Raw genomic sequence first — 22,157 nt, 5'->3', positions numbered from 1 at the left:
CATAAGTGCTTACTAAACTGCTGCTTGGCAGCATCTGTTGTAGTAGATTCCTCTCTTTCTGGAACAAAGAAATCTTCCATGAGTTAACTACAGCTGATTAAAGATACTTTAAGAGAAAACATCTGGTGACACTTTTAAAAGTTAACGGACAGCATTTTACAGATTATCCCTATCCCTGCAGCCACACGGCAGAAGCAAATGAGGCTAACACAGGAAGCTGAGTCAAGTACTAAGAGAATCAGAACACATTTATTTTTATGGATTTGGTCAGCCTTCAGACTAGCCCCACGCCTAGATTTTCTACAGAATACACTTACATTAGGATTAAAAAAGGATTCTTTCGCTTACACTGGCTAGATCTCAGTTTCTGTAATTTGCAATCAACAGGCTATGGATACAGAGTGCCTGTCCTGTGCAAAAGAAAATCTTGCTTCTGGGTCTGGCGTGATAGCGTAGTGGCTAAAGTCCTCACCTTCAACAAGCTGGGATCCCATATGGGCACCAGTTTTAATCCCAGCGGCCTGGCTTCCCAACCAGCTCCCTGTTTACTTTCCCTCGATTGGGAAAGCAGTCGAGGATGGCCCAAAGCCTTGGGACCCTGCAACCGCGTGGGAAACCTGGAAGAAGCTCCTGACTCCTGGCTTCGAATTGGCTCAGCTCCAGCTGTTTCGAATGCTTGGAAAGTGAACCATCTGACAGGAAGATCTTCCTCTCTGTCTCTCCTCCTTTCTGTATATCTGCCTTTCCAATAAAAAGAAATAAATCTTTAAGAAAAAAAAAAAAGAAAATCTTTCTTCTGATTACATGATGTTCGAATGTGTATCGGAGTTCCACCTATGCTTCATTGTGATCACTACAAGGTAACTATGACTGTAAAAGGTGAATTTGAAAAACAATCAAAATTCCTCTTAGAGACTAAATACATATTATGAAAAGCTATTCAGTTAAAAAAAAAAAAGGGAAGGAAAAAAACCTCTTCAATTCAGTCACACTCACATTTATAAACCACATTTGAGCATGGGACCCTTTTCATAAGCTTTTTGTGTCTTCTAGAACCATCCATGGGTGAAGCACATTCTGCAAACACAACATCATCTCTTAGATCCAGCATCTACAGGAACTCTGGAATAAATATCCCAATCTGCTTCCTGATTCTGGCGGAGCAGGTTAAAGCCACCACTTGAGATGCCTGCTTCCCATAACCAAGTTCAAGCCTGGTTACTCTACTTCCGAATCAGCTTCGCCCTCACATATCAGGGCAGACAGCAGATGAAGTGCAAGTGTTTGGGCCTCTCCCATTTCTGTGGGGATCGGCATGGGGTTCTGCTCTCCTGTCTTGACCTGAAGGGTGTAAGCATTTGGGGAGAGAAACAGAGGCTGGAAGACACCTAATCTCTCTCCTCTTCCTGGTCTGGCTTTGTTGTTCTGCCTTTTAAGTAGATACAAATAAATAAATAAACATGTTTTTTAATGCACCAAGAGATAACTAACTTTTAAATGTAAAAGCAGTTTACATTCTAAATTGAAATGAACTTACCTGCATTGAAATAAGAATGAAATCAATTAAGCTTCCAATTCCACAAAACCCTACAGTGCAAAACTTTAACAAACCTAAAAAAGAAGACAGTCATTTACAATATGGAAATTCTGAAAAATATTAGCAATCTTTTCCATTTTCAATAAGCCATTATGCTTACAACAATGTAAGAATAAATGAGACAAGCTTGAAAAAGTATAAAAGCCACATTTATTAATTCACTTAAATACTAGTAGCTGAAAGAAAAACTCAATATAATCTTAACATTTTTTAAGAAAAGGCTTAAGTAAATATTTAATCTCAGTGTCCCAGAGATTTAGAACCAGATTACAGACATCTTTGAGTTCTATACTCTTTATTTAGACTTAATATAAGTTCCAAATTATATTACGTTATATAAAACCAAAAGTTCAAAAAAGTTGTCATGTCATGGTAAATAATGAGAATAAAACATTGATCTTGACTTAAGCATCTCCTGTTCACCAGTTCTACAGTCAAAAAATCATCAGCCCTGTACTGAGTACTACATACTCCTTTGTCCTTGGTCCCAACTCAGCAGCTAAGGCACTAAGGAGCACTGAATCAACAATGCAGGTGGAGAGATACATATCAGAAATGGGAGAGCTCAAGAGGCACCCTGAATGGCCTAGAGGCAGGATGAGTAATCTTCCTTCTGCATTTAAACTCCTTATTAAGACATTTCACTTGAAACTTTAAAATATTATAAAATGCAACTCCTGGTGACATATCCGCTGGTTAAAAATCACAAAAGCAGGGGCCAGTGAGATAGCATAGTGGTTAAGTCCTCGCCTTGCCTGCCCAGGATGCCATATGGGCAATGGTTCTAAAATGCCAGCAGCCCCACTTCCCATCCAGCTCCCTGCTTGTGGCCTAGGAAAGCAGTCAAGGACGGCCCAAGGCCTTGTGATTCTGCACCCACGGGGGAGACCTGGAAGAAGCTCCTGGCTCCTGGCTTCGGATTGGCTCAGTTCCAGCTGTTGAGGCCGCTTGGGGAGTGAACCATTGGACGGAAGATCTTCTTCTCTGTCTCTACTCCTCTCTGTATATCTGACTTTCCAATAAAAATAAATAAATCTTTTTTAAAAAATCACAAAAGCAGATGAGAATACCTCGTACTTGAAAATATATAATACAACTTGAAAATACATAAATGAGGTATGGTCTTCCTCCCTGCTTACTACCAGATTCAGAATAATGTTTTAAGTACCAGAAAAACATACTGGAAATAATTTTGTAATTATGAAATACAGAAACTAGAAAATTTTGCATTCAATTCTGTTTAAAACTTATTATATGCCTTGCATTTTATCTTTGTTTATGATCTATCCCATGGTAGTTCTCTTATAATAGGACTTTTTCTCTTTTTCTTCTGTGTACAAAGTTCCTACTTTGCCTGACACACAGAAGATGTTCAATATTTATTCACTAAATGCATATTCATGTTCACATTCTAAAAATCTTTGATTTTATCCAAAATCTTATATAACTCCTTTAATTACAGGTTTAATCAGTTGCATTGTCTTACAGCTAACCAAGGGAGACTTGCCAGCTGAGATTTTATCCCTTTACTAAGCAATATGTTACATTTCTGAAATATATCCCTCATCTATTGTTTTGGAGGGCAAGTTTGGAAATACCAGTGCTTATCTTTCGTTTGTTTTTTTTTTTTTTTTTTTTAAAAAGCGGGCACGGCGGCGTGGCCTAGTGGTGAAAGTCCTTGCCTTGAACACCTGGGATCCCATACAGCACCGGTTCTTATCCCGGCAGCTCCACTTCCCATCTAGCTCCCTGCTTGGGGCCTGGGAAAGCAGTCGAGGACAGCCCAGGGCTTTGGGACCCTGCACCCACGTGGGAGACCTGGAAGAAGTTGCTGGCTCCTGGCTTCGAATCCGCATAGCATCGGCTGTTGCGCTCACTTGGGGAGTGAATCATCGGACGGAAGATCTTCCTCTCTGTCTTTCCTCCTCTCTGTATATCTGACTTTCCAAAAAATAAAATAAATCTTTAAAAATAAATAAATAAATATAATTTTTAAAAAGCAATATTCAATAAGGTCCCAAAAAATCATGTCTTCAATAACCATAGGTCCACACAGAAAACAGGACCAGCTCTGTGTGTTACCATGTCATAATATCCTCCAATGTCCTTCCAGTGGCTCTTCTCAGGAAGTCTCCATAGCTTCCTGGTCTAAAGTGGAATTCTGCTACCCAAAAGCCAACAACTGTATCACTGCCACCCAAGTTAGTGCCTTAGGAGTGCTGAGTGTAAACCTGGTAACAGTGCTAACAGTGTAGTGATCTTATTTCCCATCTGTCTTCCTCTGAAACGTAAATGAAACACAGGGCCCTTTCTGCCTATTCAAATAAAGAATGTGTTAAGTACTTGTATGAATATCAAAACTAATCCATTAGGTAAGGAGGAACTGTCCCAAAATTCTGTCATTTCTCCAAAATAAAAATAAAATCAATCAAAAAAATTAAAGTTTGGGGTGTAGAATTAGGTCATTGCCTGTGACACTGACATTCTACATGGCAAATGGTGCCAGTCACAACTGCTCGCCCTTAGCTCCAGTTCCCTGCTGATGCATCTGGGGAAGCAGCGGGAGATGGCCCAAGTAATGTGAGCCCCGACTACTCAGGTAAGTGACCCAGATGAAGATTCTGCCTCTGTACTTGGACGGGCTCTGCAGTCATTCAAGGAGTAACCAGTGGATGGAAGCATGCTATCTCTTCCTCCCTGTCTCCAAGTAACTCTAACTTCCAAATAAATATATAACTATTTTTTAAAATTTAAGGGGCTATAAAGTTGATTGCTGAAAACAAGCTCCAAGCTAAAATTCAGTTTATAGTCTTATTCCAAACCTATAATATCAACTGTGATTCATCAATTGCTACATATTTATGGCAAAGAATGATTTTGCTAATCATTTTTAACTTCAATATTGCTAATATAACTTGTTTTATCTTATTTATTTTACCTTTTGTTTACTTTACCTTGCTTTACCTGGTGTTTGTTTTACCTTGTTGTAACTTGTTTACAAATATGAAAACACTATACAAAGAAGAAAAAAGGCACTAAAGATTAAATGAAACAAAACCTCATAATAGTGCATGGCGTATGGCAGCTATTTGATGAATGTCACTCAGCTACTAACTTCTGCTACCACGATTTCCCCTACTACACAATGACTGCAATCAAAATAGTTTTATAATATAAACCTATATTCTTTTATGTAGCATCATCTAATCTAGTCTCATTTCTTGCAAATTCATTCAGTGTTACAGCCAAACAAATCACCTCCTTCATTTACCTCTCCATTTACATATGTCACGTTTCTCTGTCTTGATTCCTTTGACCACAGCTCCTCACTTCTCCCTATTATCTAACTAATTCATTAACTTTTAAAACTTCAGAGTCAGGTATTTAGCCTGGTAACTAAGATGCCAAAGTCCCAAATCAGAGTGCCCAGATATTGTGCTTGGTTGCAGCTCTCAAATTCAACTTCCTGCTAACGCAGACCCTAGGAAGCATACACAAGGCAGATGGAGTTCCTATCTCTGGGCTTTTGGGTAGTGAACTGTATGTGGGAATTCTCTCTCTCAAATGTAAATGCATACCAAAAAAAAACTTATTTCAGAGGTTCCTGTTCCGGAAACTGTTCTAATATCTCAGGTGAAATTAATATCACCCCTAGGTGTTTACCTAGCCCTTTTCCCTAAACATTCAGCACAGGACATATTCTGTGGTGTGATTTTATTACATTTTTATTTATCTGCTCTTGGGGTTTAAACCTGCCAGCAGGTCCCGAGGTCACCAAAGGTGAGGTAACAGTATTCTTTGGCCAAAGAACCACCAGAGACAAGATGGTAAGGAATGTCCACTTTATTATGCACCAGTTACAGGTTTTAAAGGTTAAGGAAGGGGTGGGCAGGAGAGCGTCTTCTGGCAGGCCCCCTACCTACCAGACACTGTTACTGGCTATAAGGCATGTCCATTTCCCTTGACCTTCTGGTCATGTCAGAGGTCATGCTGCATGTGTATTCCCCTTGACCTAGTCATGTCAGAGGTCAAGCTCCATATGCAGGGCTGGCAACTGTGCCTCAGGTCAAAGGCAGATAAGCTCTAAGCCACACCCACCAGGTAATAGGCAGGTGCCCAGGGGTGACTGCACACAATCTATCTTCCTCCATTTGTGGGTGAGCAGCCCAAGGCAGGAGTTACATAATTTGCTGCCTAGTAGAATACTTAGTCTAAAATAGGTACTCAAGGGGTCAGGGCAGTGGGATAGTAAACTGATCCTCCACCTGTTAGCATCAGTATCCCAGCTAGCGCCAAGTCATGCCCCAGCTGCTCCACTTAGGATCCAGCTGCCTGATTAAGGCCTAAGAAAGCAGTGGAAGATGGCCCAAAGCTTTGGGACTCTGTATCCCCATGGGAGATGCTGGTTCCTAAATTAAGACCAGCTCCGTTCTGGACAGTACGGCTATTTGGGGAGAGAACCAGTGTATTAAAATTCAAACAATTATATTTACAGAGATCATTATTTTGATCACCAATATTAGTTTTTTAAAAGACAGTATCAAAGTGGATATTTTTATTTAAATAAAAGTCTATATCTTATAAAACTGTTTCACTTAATACAATGTTAATAAAAAAAAGTCTATAAACAGACTGTTTATTAACTTACTATATCAGATAACATCCTAAAATTTATTTTTAAAGTTCTAAATAAAAAGTGTTTCAAATCAAGAAAGATTAATTTTATGTTATTATTATAAATCCTTTTGAAAAGAAAATGGTCACAGATGACATTAATAGTTTCTTTTCTGGGTGTGCCCAGCCTGGACTGCTCCCATTTCAGGTCCTGAGGTACACCAGTGGAAGCAATGGCCAACCGGGAAAATCCCCTGCAGCCCATTTATGGGGCTTGCACCAACCCTTCCTCCCCAAACCCTTCTATGGGATCATGAGAGCTGGTGGGCGATGCGATTCCGTATGGCATGGGCCACCTCACTGTGGCATTAGCTGACAGGTGCTACAGCCTAGCCAAACACAGTGTGCCCCCGTTCCAGTTCATCCTGGTGGGTCCTTTCATCCAGCCCAGCCTAAGCTGTTTTACTTTTTATTTTTTAAAGGTTTATATTTTTTTATTGGAAAGTCAGATTTACAAAGACAAGGAGAGACAGAAAGATCTTCCATTGGCTGGTGTCTGCAATGGCTGGAGTTGAGCCATCCTAAGCCAGGAGTCAGGAGCTTCCTCTGGGTCTCCATGTCGGTACAGTGCCCCAAGGTTTTGGGCCTTCTCCACTGCTTTCCCAGGCCATAGGCAGGAAGCTGGATGGGAAGCAGAACAGCCAGGACACAAACGAGACCCATATGGGATACCAGTGTGTGCAAGGCAAGGATTTAGCCTCTAGGCCATTGTGACAGACACTATATATTATTTTTTAATGGTTTTCCATTATACAGTTTTGAAGAAATTTTGTATTCATCCCTCTCCCTCTCTTTTTTATTATTATTATTATTATTATTTTTAATGGAAAGGCGGATATACAGAGAGGAGAGACAGAGAGGAAGATCTTCCCTCCGATGATTCACTCCCCAAGTGAGCGCAACAGCCAATGCTATGGATCCGAAGCCAGGGGCCTCTTCCGGGTCTCCCACGCGGGTGCAGGTTCCCAAAGCTTTGGGCCGTCCTCAACTGCTTTCCCGGGCCACAGGCAGGGAGCTGGAAGGGAAGCGGGGCTGCCGGGATAGAACCAGCGCCCATATGGGATCCCGGGCGTGCAAGGTGAGGACCTTTAACCACTGCGCCACCGCGCCAGGCCCTCTCTCCCTCTCTTTTCTCCTTCCCCATTTTCCCCTCCTGCCATTTTCCCCCCACATATTATCACATTAGTCTAGGACGTCACAACTTTAACTTTCCGATATTTAAATGTGTAATGATAAGTACAAGCAAAAGTAGAATTTTTAAGTTACAGATAAACATAACCACTGTTTTTCATAATAAAAAAAGACTAAAAAGATTACAAGAAAAACAAAGCTTTAGATTGTACTTTTAAGTACTTTAATATCTGTCAAAGCAGAATTATCCAGTTAAGACTTTTTTTCACAGCAGTGATCATTTTAACTGAATATATCAAAAGTCATTAATTTGAAACCTCAAATTCTTAGTGAAAATTAAAATTTATTAAAAATATATTAGGAATTTAAATCAACACTGTAATTTTTACATATTAGGTCAAGTTAGTTGGTAAACACACTAAGAGTATTAACATTAAGATGGCTTAACTGCAAGTAAAGTAAGTATAAAATATTTGAATATTTTAACAGGTAGGCAGATTTTTAGGAAAAGAAAATTCAGCATTTCCAATCACTTCCTGTTTACTGCAAGACCCCGTGAAAAAATGGAAAAGGCTATCCAGCACAGTAGCATAGCAGCCAAAATCCTCCTCACCTTGCACACGTCAGAATCCCATACGGATGCCACTTCTAATCCAGGCAGCCCTGCTTCCCATCCAACTCCCTACTTGTGGTCGAGCATGGCCCAAAGCCTTGGGACCCAGCATCCACACAGGAAACCTGTAATAGGCTCCAGGCTCCTGGCTTCGGATTGGCCCAGCTCCGGCCACTGCGATCATTTGGGGATTCAATCAATGGATAGAAGATCTTCCTCTCTGTCTCTCTTCCTCTCTGTATATCTAACTTTCCAATAAAAATAAAACAAATCTTTATAAAAAAATGAAAAGGGGAACTTAAAGAGCTACAGATCCAATAGGATAAAGAGAATGGGAGATATAATACTGCAATAAGCTTAATGTAGATTAAGTAAAGCATTAAAATATTTACTGGATTAATCAGCATCCATAGATTGTAATAATAAAGTATGTTACTTGAACTTTAAAAAAATCTTTTACATTGGAGCATAAAGTCAAACATTAAAACTTAGATTTGCAGGCGCAGCGCTGTAGCCTAGTGCCTAAACTCCTGCACTTGCATCTGTCAGGATCCCATATGGGCACTGGTTCTAATTCAAGCTGCTCCACTTCCCACCCAGCTCCCTGCTCGTGGCCTGGAAAAGCAGTCGAGGACGGCCCAAAGCCTTGAGACCCTGCACCCATGTGGGAAACCTGGAGGAAACTCCTGACTTCAGATTCGCTCAGCCACTTAGGGAGTGACTCAACAAACCAACAGTTGGAGGAGCTTTCTCTCTGTATCCCCTTCCTCTGTAAATCTGGCGTTCCAACAAAAATAAATAAATTTTTAAAAATTATTACCAAAAAAAAAAAAACTGCTCTAAAGAATAGTTTCTCCTTCCTTCCAAATACTTAAAAAAAAAAAAAACTTTCAGTGTTTGAAGTCTTACTAAAAAATACTTCTGATCCTGTCCTCTTTAAATTAACATTAAAGACGCAAGGACTAAGAAGGCCCAGGATGTACTATAATTCACCATGTCATGTTACTTCCTCATTGTAAAAACAGATTCTCCATACACCCATCTACACATCATCTAAAAAGAGAATTAAACTTACTTATTTTTATTTTGGCAACTTACAGGCCTTTGTGCATATTAGTCTTCAGCTGTGTTATGAAAAGGTACAATTGTTGGGATCAGTGTTAGAGCATGGTGGGTTAAGCCATAGCAGTTTGAGCCCTGGCTGCTCTACTTCCAATCCATCTCCCTGCTACTGGCTTGGGAAAAACAGGAGATGGACCAAGTGTTTCGGGCTCTGCCAGCCATCCATTCATGAGAAACATGAAGGAAGGCCCTAGTTCACTGCTTGAGCCCAGCCCAGCCATGGCCATTGCAGCCATCCAGGGAGTGAACTAAATCTCTCTCTCCCTCTCAGCCATCTCTCCATGTAATTCTCTCACACAAAAACAGATAAAAAGGTATAATTGCTCTAACAAACAGTAACAAATAGTAATTATCTGTTATTCAGGCCAAAACTACAGTATCAACATTAAACAGCATAATCTACCCCAACTGCAGACAAATACCTAAATTGCTTGGTACCTAGGCAAGTGTTAAACAGGTGGAAGAAAAGCAGACAACACCTGGCAGACATTCTTGGCCTTATAAATGTTAACTCTGTGTTTACCATAGCAGTGTGTCAGCATAGCTGCCTAGTCCATTATTTTATTCTTTTTAAACCTATCTGGGGGCTGGCACCGTGGTCTAGCAGCTAAAGTCTTCACCTTGAATGCACCAGGATCCCAGATGGACACCCGTTCTAATCCCGGCAGCCCTGCTTCCCATCCAGTTCCCTGCTTGTGGTCTGGGAAAGCAGTAGAGGACAGCCCAAAGCCTTGGGACTCTGTACCCCTGTGGGAGACTCAGAAGAAGCTCCTGGCTTCTGATTGGCGCAATACCAGCTGTTGTGGCTCCTTGGGAAGTGAATCATGGGACAGAAGTCTTTCTCTCTGTATCTCCTTCTCTCTGTATATCTGAATTTGCAATACAAATAAATAAATCTTTAAAAAAAAAGTCATCAGCTTAATAGGTCCACACACCCTGATCCTCAGCCTGACAGGTCCACTTCACTCAATCCCCAACCTCAGGGAACACCACATAGAAGTCTGCCCTAGCCTTGGAGCACATGATGTGGAACTCAGCCACTCCCACTGCTGACTCCATGTAAGCAAAGACAACATACCAGGATGCACACAAAACACAGGACAGCCAGCAGAGAGGACAACACCAGCTCAGAATAACCAAGACTACCCAAGTAACACCCTCAGGACATTCTTCCCCCATCAGGGTCCCTAGCAATGAAATCAGGGGACCATCTCAGTCCCCTGGAGCTGATGTGATGTGGCAGCAAGGAGCAGAGCCAAATCTCCCTCTTCCACTCTGGGGTCACAGGAGCTAGGGCGGGTCATTTCTCTCACCCACTGCCTGCCCCACCATCCCTTTCAACCCACCCAGAAACTGCATGGGTCTGTAATCCCCTCACCTGCATAATAAACACTTAAAAATAAATAAACAAATATTTTTTTAAAATCAGCTATTTGTCTTGCTCCAATGTAGGTCATTACCCACAATTCTTTCAATATTATCATCCTGAATATAAATCTGACTAGGACACTTTGATTTAAAATTTTTTTCCTTCTGATGTTTAAAGGATAAAGTCCAAATTCCATAGCAAGATATTCAAAGCCTTTTATAATCTGGTAGCAATCTATCTCTCCATTCCATTTCATCTCCTGCCATCATTCTTCCTCCATCATAAAGCTAAAGTATTCTCATTCTCTCAAAATACAGCCATGCTGTGTCATATCCTGTGGCTTTGCACATGCTGTTCCCTGTAATGCCTTAAACCTCTTTAATCTTTTCATCCTTCAAAATACAGCACAACTGTCACCTCATCTAAGAAGTCTTTCACACTTCAAGGACTACTTAAATTAGTTCCTTTTCTGTGTTTTAACAACATTTTGCTAGAGTTGTCTTCTAGCACTGTATCATAAGCTGGCCTACCAACCTATTTATTATTCCACATATTCTTAATGACTACTACATACTGTGATCGACATCATTACTTCTACAGTACTGAATACAGTTACTTAAACATCAAATAAATGTTTGATATAGCTTTATATAAAGCACTTTAAACATTGACTTTTATTTGTGAACACTGAACAGAATTATTGGCCCAAATACCAGATACTCAACTCCCATCAGCTCCACATAATATGAATAACTGGAAAGCAGAGCATTCCAAACTATAACTTTGCATGAGGCAAGTACCACAGTAAATAAAGCATGATCTCTGAAGCTAGAGAATCTGGTTCAAATTGAGGTCACTAGCTGAGTGTCCCTGGGTAAATCTCTTAATCTCATGACAATTTTCCCATCCATAAAACAAAGATGATAACAACAAACATGTCACAGAATAAAGCAAGGTCTCTAGATTCAGTAAATCCCTTTGCCTCTCTGGTGACAAGTTTCCCTGTTTGTTAACTCAGAGTGCTGTAAGGCTTAAAAAAGGGTGGGCATGTAAAATCATTTTAAACAAATGCTACAACCGAATGTAAACAGCTTCTAAAAGCTTTGGTGACTATCACAAACATGAACACTGCAGCTAATTAAGAAGGTGTGGCGAGGGCCTCTGCGTGATGGTGCCCTGGTTAAAGTCCTTGCCTTGAACGCACCAGGATCCCATATGGTCGCCAGTTCTAATCCTGGTGGCCCCACTTCCCATCCAGCTCTCTGATTGGGGCCTGGGAAAGCAGTCGGGGACGGCACAAAGCCTTGGGACCCCAAAACCCGTGTGGGAGACCCAGAGGAGCTCCTGGCTTCTGGCTTCGGATTGGCTTAGCTCCGGCCGTTGTGGTCACTCTCCTTCTCTCTATATATCCGCCTTTCAATAAAAATAAATAAATCTTAAAAAAAAAAAAAAGAAGGTGTGAGAAAGGCAAAGGGGTAATCTAAGCCAGGCTCCTACACCCCAGTATGCTGACTGCCACAATTCCAGCTCCAACTTGTCCTGAAAGTAGTTTTTAATCCTAGGGCAACAATGGTAGAGGTTCAGAGAGAACATGTATCTATCGGAAGGACAGAGGACCAGCACTCACTCACAATTACTGAACTGCGTGCCCAGCACAAGCAATGACTTAAGTTCCAGTCTAGTGTCTTAGGGAATTGCCAACACCGCCCAACGTGTGCCCTTTCACAAAGGGAGAACAAAGGAAGAGTCAGCATCCCTTCCCTAAGTTGAACTGTGGGAGCTAGCTGACAGCGCTACATGCACAGAAAAATGTTAGTAAATCAAGTCCACATAAATGGAACTTACAATACTAGTAATATGCAGATTTTGTCTCAAAGGATCTATACTTAGCATGGTAAGTTTCACAAGGTATTTTTTTGTTTGTTTGTTTGTTTGTTTGTTTAATGAAATATACTCACCCAAGGCAGGGTATCCAAGGTAAAACCGATCTGCACCCAACCATCCAAGAAAAAGAGACAATGCAACTGCCACTTTATAGGAATAGCCGTTTCTGTACAAATTAAAATCGGGATCATTTCATGTATTTCCAGTATGCAAACATCTTAGCAAATAAAATGGTTACTTATCATCTGTTCCCTAATTGATTAGTTCACTGAATTAACCTACTTTGTGACAAGCTCTATTGTAACACTGGGAAACAGCAGTAAATAAAAGTGGTAAAGATCTCTTCTCTGAGGAATCTAGTGGCAGCAAGCAATAGATGCAGACATACTGAAAAGGTAAAGCATATACTATGTTATCAAGCTAATAACAGTAGTTTAAAAAAACAAAATAAAGGGCCCAGCACAGTAACCTAGCAGCTAACGTCCTTGCCTTGAACGTGCCAGGATCCCATGTGGGTGTTGGTTCTAATCCCGGCAGCCCTGCTTTCCCATCCAGCTCCCTGCTTGGTGCCTGGGAAAGCAGTTGAGGACGGCCCAAAGCCTTTGGACCCTACACCCACATGGGAGACCCAGAAGCTCTTGGCTCCTTGCTTTGGATCATCTGAGCTCGAGCCGTTGCAGCCAATTGGGGAGTGAATCAATGGAAGGAAGATCTTCCTTTCTCCCTCTCTTCTCTGTATATCTGACTTTCCAATAAAAATACATAAATCTTGGGAAAAAAAAAAAAAAGCTCATGCAGAATGGATGCAGGATCAGAATGTCCAGGTACACAGAGACTTGAGAACGCCAGGGCTCACTGACATGAAGGGATAGCAGCAGGCGTCCCTGAGGTGGTGTTACCTGAGCAAAGCTTTGAGAGAAATGAGTTGGCATGCCGTGTCTCCAAGGGAAGGGTGTTCCAGGCCAGAGCAACAGCTGGCGCCAAGGTAGCCACCTAGCATGTTTGAGGTCTATTTAAGTAGCCAGTGTAATAGGAGTAGAAGGAGAAAAGGGAAGAATACTAGGACATGAGACCCGAGAAGTAACACGGGGCAGCAGGAGTGAAACTAGCATTCCATTCAGTGTCTTGCATACTGTTAGAAATACTGTTCCTTCCATTGAAGAGAACTGGAAAGCTATCACAGGATTTTAACTAAAGATATATCTGATTTAGATTTTAAAATAAGCGCTCGGCTGAGCTGACAACAACCGCTGTCTCAACGCACCCCGACACCCTTATATGTGGTTATTACTCTCACATTGATACTGTAGACTGGTCTGGGATCGACACACCTAAGCTGCTTCAGCAGAAGATTCTACTTCAGAGTGAGGCTATGGAGAAAGTGGAGCCAGGCTGTGGATCTGGATTTTCTGGTACCCAAGCTGAAAGTACAGCGATTACTTGGGACTAGTTATTTTGTAGCATATTATCAAAGTACAAATGATAGTAAAATCCCACAAGGCACAATTAAGGCTTTAAAAAAAAAAATCTGTAAGCATCACACAAACCAAATTAGGTAATATGGTCAAACCTAACTGACAAAGACTGAGAGGGATACACATTCGAATAAATTCAAAGCATCACAGAGAAAAATTAGTTTAAAGGTTATTACAACAATCTGCTCAGAATGAACAGATTTCACCCAGAGGGGTAAGTGATCAGATTCTAGTAAGTTCTGAAATGCTATCAAATGGAGTTCCTGGATCTATTAGACTCAGGGTAATATTAAAGGTTTTATTCTTGGCAATGAGAAGGATTGGGCTAGAACTGACTGACCTGGGGAAGGCTAAGGCAAGGCAGAAGGAAGGAAAATCAGAATCTCAATGTCAGAAACATGAGCCTAAAGGCCAGTGCCGTGGCACAGCACACTAAGCCTCGACTGCAGCACTGGCATCCCATTTAGATGCCAGTTCTTGTCCCAACTGCCCACTTCTGATCCAGCTACTTGCCTATGGCTTAGGAAAGCAGCACAAGATGGTTCAAGTCCATGGACCCACAGAGAAGACCCAAAACAATGATCTGGCTCCTAGCATTAGATTGGACCTTCTCTGGTCCTTGCAGTCATTTGAGGAGTGAACCAGATGATGAAAGATCTTTCTTTGCCTCTTCTCTCTGTAACTCTGCCTTTCAAATTTTAAAAAATTATATGCATATACATGATAAAGAATTTTGAGTGTGAGATGTTCATTAAATAGTTGAGAGAAGAGTACAAAGGAGAGCTAGATTTTAGAACTTGGAGTTAAAGAGAGAAATCAAGGTTGAAGATGAAAAGTAAAGGATTAATAGCATATATCCATATATAAGAAGTATTGAAAGCATAAGATTGCCATCTGAGCAAACAGACAAAAGAAATCTGGATCAAGATGGCGGAAGAGGGTAAGGACATTTTTAAACGGACAGAGAAACATTTAATCAGGATGAAGTGGAGAGGACATATTTCAGGAAATAGGAAAGGACAGAACAACAGCAGAGGGGTACCTGGAGACTGATAGACACAGGAAAGCACTGGACACAGCAGTGTGCTGTTGCAGTGACTGATACTCCAGCACGGCGATCTGAACTCCACCAGCAGCCGGAACTCCATCAGCAGCCGGAACTCCACCAGCAGCAGGAACTCCACCAGCAACCAGGTGGGAAGGGACTTTCACTGGGAGCTTGGGAGGTAAATACAAAGAACTGTCTGTCTGGCTGGTCCGTTTGATTTGACCAGGAGCAGAGACAGAGCAATAAATCTCAGGCAGGCAGTGCAAGAACACAGTGGATTTCATAGCCCAGTCAGCCCCCTAGAGCTGAATTGGGCGCCATTTTGCATAAGGAGGAAAGGGCAAAGGAAAGGATTGAGCATGCCCTGAGAGGGAGTGAGCTCATTTCTGACTCAGTGAACAGCAACGACATATCATTCTGCAGGTTCCACCTGGGGGAGGTCTGGGTAGCCCTCGGATCTGATGGCCACCAGATCAAGAACTGTAGTGGTGGTACTTCAGGCACCATTTTGCACACTGTGGCAATAGCTTTGGGACTGTAGGGGACAACAGTGAACTGCGCATGTGCTGAACTTGCGAGAACTGACTGAGGTCCCCCAGAAAGATAATACTGACTGTGGCACCATACTGGTCAAAATAGGTCCATGTGGCACCCAGACCTAACGTCCAACAGGTTCCGGCAAGATTAGTACCACCAACAACCTAACATGATAGGATACCTGGTGTCTCTCTAATCCTGGAACCCACTCCAACTGGAAGAGGGAGAAAGGTTGCAGAGACAACAGTGCAGCCTCAGCACGGTATCACAGGAGGTGGAGAGTGGTGAGCCAAAAGCTGGGGCTGTGGAGACCACGGTGGAAATCTGACATAAGAACCCAGACCTGGAACTCGCTAGACGTTGTGGCACAAGTGGCTGCAAGCAAAGAGTTGTGTGCCAAATGCAATAAGTAAAATTGCATTGTAGACCTGTGGATGACAGAGCTTAGAAACCTGCCCCAACGAGAAGACTCTGCTAACCAGAAGTACAATGATCAAGAGCAAAAGAAGAGATAAAGGCACAATGAATATTACTGAACACTCCCTGCAAAGGAGCAAAACCCTATGCCAACCTCAGAGTTAACTGAGGAAGACCTTGGGAAAATGGGGCATACAGAATCCATAAGACTCATTTTAAAGATTTTGAGCAAAAATGAGAAGCTCATGCAAGAGTTCAAAGAATTTAAGGAAGCAGTAAAGCAAATCAAGGCTGGAATATCAGAAATTAAGAACACAGTAGAGCAAATTACAAGTACAAGTCTCCAAAACAGAACGAAGCAAGCAGAAGAAAGAATCTCAGAATTGGAAGATATCTCCTGTCACCAGGAGGAAGCAAACAAGAAGCTGGAAGTAGAGCTGGATCAGGCTAAAAAAAGTATTCAAGAATGGAAAGACACTATTAAGAGGCCAAATACAAGAGTTGTGGGAGTCCCGGAAGGTGCAGAAAGAGAAGCTGAGTTTGCAAATGTATTTCATGAAATAATTAAAGGAAAATTTTCCCAATCTGGAGAAAGAATTGGGAAACAAGATCCAGGAGGGGCACAGAACTCCCAACAGGCTTGATCAAAAGTGATCTTCACCACGACATATGATCATCAAGCTCTCTTCAATTGAACATAAGGAAAAGATCCTTAAATGTGCACATGAAAAACATCAATTGACATATAAAGGAATGCCAATTAAACTCACAGATCTCTCACAGGAAGCTATTTAGGCAAGAAGAGAATGGAGTGAAATATTCCACATTCTAAAAGAAAAGAATTATTGGCCTAGGATAACATGCCCTGCAAAGCTTTAGCCTTTGAAAATGAAATAAAATTCTTCCAGAGTAAAGAAAAGTTAAAAGAATTTGCCTCTTTCAAACCTGCCCTACAAATGATACTTCAAGATGTTCTCCTTGACAGACAAGAGGAATAGCACCTACCAAAACCAAAGGCAAATGGGAAGAACATCCCAGTAAAATGACAACAGACTAAACCAATGAACAACCCATTCCTAAAATGACAAGACCAAAGCACCACCCATGTATATTTAACTCTGAATATAAATGGCTTAAGCTCAAACATCATAGATTAATAGACTGGATTAAAAAACAAAACCCATCTGTTTATTATCTGGAGGAGACACACTTCACCAACAAAGATCAGCGGAAACTATATCACATGGGTTTTGTTGTTTTCTGTTAGTTTCATCTCTTCAAAACATTTTCTTCTGATTAAATCATTCAATGACTCATAGATCATGCAGTGGCATCATTTTCTTCAAGAAGGTTCTTGATTTTCATTTCTTCAGCTACACATTAGTCATTTAATAGCATGTTGTTTAACCTCTTGGTGTTGTTCATTTCTTTTTTCTCCTGGATGTTGAATTTGTTTTGTGGCTCTTTATTTAAGGGGATGTATAGTAGCTGTGTAATGGAGACTGTCATATCTAGTAACATGTCATTTAACTTCATGGCATTGTAAATTTCTATTTTTCTTCCTATTGTTGATTTTGTATCATGACTTTTCATTTAAGGGAATGCACAGTAGTTGTGTAATGGAGACTGTCATATCTAGAAATATTCTAGAAATACTCTAGAAATTTCACAAGTTTTAAAAATGGGAAATTTGCAGAAACTACTTGGTGGCATGAACTACTGAGAATTGCCATGGCATGAGGCCTTTAAAAGACTGTTTTTCCCATACATGTAACTACTCAGTTTTACTAGCATGATTAATTGCATTCGTTTAAAACAAAATACACTGAAAACAAAAATTCTTCACAGAAGCAAAAATGTTAGAATTTTACTATTTTCCTTATATTTATGAAATCAAAATAAAACATCACCATGTAATCCAAAAACATTCAGTAGTATACTTACACATTTCGGCAAGAAATGGGTTTCAGAAAACCAACTTCATTTCCTGTAAAATGTGTTTCGTTGCCACTGGAATCCTTACAAGTTATGTTGGGTGCTGGAAAACACTGAACTGGAGAGGAAAAAGTCAACAAATCATATTTTTCCAATAGGAAAAGTATATGACTTTTTTCAAAGAGTAGCAAAGCACACAATAAATTAATGTTACAACAAAATACTTCTCATCTTAACACCTGACAGGTTCTCAGACAGGAAACGCTATAATAAATTCATATATACTTGTATACAGTTATACACCACATAACATCCAGTCAACCACAGACTGCACCTGTCAGTGGTGCCTGAAGACTACAACAGATGAAAAAAAAATTCCTACCACCCACTGACATCATACCTATCGTATCACTATAGTGCAAGCATGACTCATTGGCATCTGGTGATTGATGCTGGTATGAAAAAACATTTTGTTCTGCCAGTCATCTAAAAGTACAGCAGATTCCATTATATATAGTACATAACATCTGATAATTTACCGGCTTCTATATTTATTTACTGTAATATTTGTTTTATTCATTTTAGAGTGTCCTCCTTCTACTCTTAGAAAAAAAAACCTATGGATTAAGGAGTACCAGTTCACACCCCAGAAGCTCCACTTTTAATCTGCTTCCCCGCTAACGCACCAAGGAAAACAGCAGAAGATGGCTTGGGTCCCTGTCATCACGGGGAGAGACCTTACTGAAGTTCCAACCTAACCAACCACCAACCACTGTAGCCACTTAGGGAGTGAACCAGTGAATGGAAGATAGTCTTCTTTCCCTGCCTCTGTAATTCTGCCCTTCAAATAAATAAATAAACCTTATTTTTTTTCTTACAGGGATGAACATTTGACTTGGCAGATAAGCTGCTGGTTGATATGCCCAGTTCCTATAGATGAATCCTGGTTTCAAGTCCAAGGTCCGCTCTCAATTCCAACTTCCTACTAATGTACATTCCAGAAGGCAGCAGGTGATGGTTCAAGTAGCTGAGCCCTGCTACTCACGCAGGAAACCTGGCTTACTGCCCAGTTTCCCAGCTTTCAGTGGCCCCAGCCCAACTGTTCTGAATATCCAGAGAGTGAAGCACTAGAGGGAAGATCTGCTTCTCAAAAAAATTTTTTTCAGTTTTGCTTGCATGTTCCCTAATGTTGTTTGACTTTTATTTTAAAAGACAAAGAGACAGATGGATAGGCAAGCAGAGAGACTTCCCATACACTGGCTCACTCCCTAAATGTCCAAAACAGTCAGGGATCAGTTAAGCTGAAACCAGCAGCTGGAGCTCAACTCTGGTTTCCCAGATGGATGGCAGGGACCAAAACACTTGAGCCATCACCTGCTACCTCCCAGAGTATACATGAGCAGGAAGTCAGAAGCACAGGTGCAGATGGTAATCAAACGAGGCACTCTGATAAAAGCCCAACTTCTAAATATATCTTTAAAAGCTCTGTACTGGGCCCAGCACAATAGCCTAGTAGCTAAATTCCTCAGCTTACATGCGCTGGCATCCCATATGAGCGCCAGTTCTAATTCCACTGGTCCCACTTCCCATCCAGCTCCCTGCTGTGGCCTACCAAAATGGTCGAGAATGGCCCAAAGCGTTGGGACCCTGCACCCACATGGGAGACCCTGAAGGGGCTTCAGGCTCCTGGCTCCTGGCTTCAGATCAGCTCAGCTCTGGCCGTTGCAGTCACCTGGGGAGTGAGTCACTGGATGGAATATCTTCCTGTCTCTTCTCCTCTCTGAATATCTGACTTTCCAATAAAAATAAAATAAATCTAAGGGAAAAAAAAAAGCTCTGTACTCCCTCAGACATTTAAACTTACATCTCATATCTCATCAATTTTAATGACTATAAAAATGTCATTTAGCTAATATTTAATATTTCCATTAAAACTGAGATATTATAGTCCTCTTTAAAGCATAATCTAAAAAACTGTAGCAATCTGATAGTTATAATGGCACACAGAATGTATATTCTAGACTTTTTTATAAATCAGAAATTTTACATCAATTTCCACAAACAATATACATAGAATCTGTGGACTGGGACTTTTGTTGTGGTATAGGGCATTAAACCTCTGCCTACAGTGTCAAACATTCCGCAAGGATGCCAGTTAACCCTGGCTGCTACACTTGCAATTCAGCTCCCAGCTAATGTACCTGGGAGCAAAGGACAGTTCAGGTACTTGGTCCCTGAACCAATGCGGAAGACCCAGAAGGATTTCCTGACCTGAGCCTGCTCCAGTCCTAGCCGCTGTACTCATCTGGAGAGGGAACCAGTGGACGAATATCTCTATGTCTCTCCTTCTCTCTGTAACTCTGCCTTTCAAATAAATAAACCTTAAAAAATTAAAAAGTTGTAAGTCTAGGAAATTAATTCTGTTAGTGACATCTGTTATAGGCTAAGTTGTTTCCCAAAATAAATGCTGAAATCCTGTCATCAAGCATGTGAGTCAAAGAGCTATCTGGTTTAAGGAACATTTCCATAAAGATGTGACCTGCAAGAACATGTGCTCACTAATACACAATGCCAGCCCCAGAAATGCACTTTTAATTAGGTATTTATTGGAAAAAGCAGAGCTGCAGAGAGAAGGAGAGAGAGGAGAGAGAGAGAGAGAGATCTTTCACCCACTGATTCACTCCCTAAATGGCTGCAAGAGCTGATGTGGGTCAAGTAGAAGCCAGCAGCTGGAGCTTCCCCTCTGTCTCCCATGTGAGCAGAGGCCATCTTCAGCTGCTCTCCCATGGGCATTATAAGGGAGCTATATCAAGAGTAGAACAGCCAGGGTATGAAATGACAGCAGTTTAACCCACTGTGCCACAATGCCATACCTGAAATGCTCTATTTTGGGGATGAAAGATTCTTGTACAAAATTTTTAAAGAATATGTATTGGGCCCGGCACGGTGGCGCAAGTGGTTAAGGTCCTCACCTTGCACGCCCGGGATCCCATATGGGCGCCGGTTCTAATCCCGGCAGCCCCGCTTCCCTTCCAGCTCCCTGCCTGTGGCCTGGGAAAGCAGTTGAGGACGGCCCAAAGCTTTGGGACCCTGCACCCGCGTGGGAGACCCGGAAGAGGCTCCTGGCTTCGGATCGGCACAGCATCGACCGTTGTGCCACTTGGGGAGTGGGTCATCGGACGGAAGATCTTCCTCTCTGTCTCTCCTCTCTGTATATCCGCCTTTCCAATGAGAAAATAATAAAAATAAATCTTAAAAAAAAAAAAGAATATGTATTTACCGATGAGCTGTAAAAGTGCCTTGTAAGAATTACTAAGAATTAGACACCTTTTAAGTTTTCAATTAGATACTATTAATTACAAAATAATATCTTAATAATTTTAGCTTCCAGTCAGCTATTGTTTCAACGTGTAGTCAACTATCTGAAAGGTAGAGAGACAGAGATCTCCCATCTGTTGGTTCATTCCCTTTATGCCAGAGACAGCAGGGCTGAGCTAGGGCAAAATTAGGAGCTGGAAATTCAATCGAGGTCTTCCATGTGAGTGGCAGGGACCCAAACTGCTTGAGCCATCAGCTGCTGTCTTACTGTGAGCACATGTGAAGGAAGCTGGAATCCAGAGTGGTACCAAGACTCAAAACCAGCCGCTCCAGGATGGGCTACGGGTTTGCCAAACACCTGATCTTTTTTTCTCCTTTTGCAAGCAGCAATGTTGAAGTTCCATAAAACTGAGCTGATCAGAGTTTCAGAAGCAGGTAATATGTAGATCCTAGACAAACATTCATTATTCTTAATCAATATCCTATTATGTCATGATAATTCCATACTAACATTGATTCTAGCAAGAAGCAAAAATAAACAAATCAATATATGACAAGATCAAGAAGGCAGTTACCAATAATTGCTGCTAGAGAAAATTAAACAATATGCCACATCCCTGAAAGCTATTCAATTTGCTGTTTTATTGCAGTAAGGCTTCTGGCCCATGTCTACGATTCAGGTATTAATCAAACCAATAATGGCAAATATTTCTAATATCAAAAGCACCACCAGCAGCCAGTTTGTGGAACAGGCAGTAAACTGACCCCTGTGACACTATCATCCCAAACTGGAGAACTGGATCAAGTCCCCACTGCTGCTCTTCCAATACAGCTCCCTGATAACAATGCTTCTGGAAAGCACCAGAATATGGCACGTGTACTTGCGCTCCTCTCATCCTTCCTTTTTTTTTTTTTTTTTTTTTTTTTTTTAAAGATTTATTTTTATTATTTTTTATTGGAAAGGCGGATATACAGAGAGGAGAGACAGAGAGGAAGATCTTCCATCCGATGATTCACTCCCCAAGTGAGCCGCAACG

General features: G+C 41.3%; 1 protein-coding gene across 2 annotated transcripts in view; it reads right to left on the bottom strand.

The window, feature by feature from the left end:
- The window catches only part of TM2D1 (TM2 domain containing 1), a 43,526-nt gene that overhangs the window by 9,028 nt on the left and 12,341 nt on the right, over window positions 1–22,157 (bottom strand). For both annotated transcript variants that reach the window (XM_040978448.1, XM_040978447.1), the window contains exons 3-5: window positions 17,812–17,920; window positions 12,465–12,556; window positions 1,538–1,611 (exon numbers count right to left, since the gene is read on the bottom strand). In XM_040978448.1, the coding sequence (XP_040834382.1) occupies window positions 1,538–1,611; window positions 12,465–12,556; window positions 17,812–17,920 (275 nt within the window). The remainder of the gene's footprint in view (window positions 1–1,537; window positions 1,612–12,464; window positions 12,557–17,811; window positions 17,921–22,157) is intronic.

This window comes from Ochotona curzoniae, unplaced genomic scaffold, assembly GCF_017591425.1.
Source record: "Ochotona curzoniae isolate NIBS_2020 unplaced genomic scaffold, NIBS_Ocur_1.0 contig_291, whole genome shotgun sequence".
In the NCBI taxonomy this organism is placed as follows: Eukaryota; Metazoa; Chordata; class Mammalia; order Lagomorpha; family Ochotonidae; genus Ochotona; species Ochotona curzoniae.
Note: the sequence above shows the minus strand (reverse complement) of the source record. Positions and strands in the feature narration are given on the sequence as shown.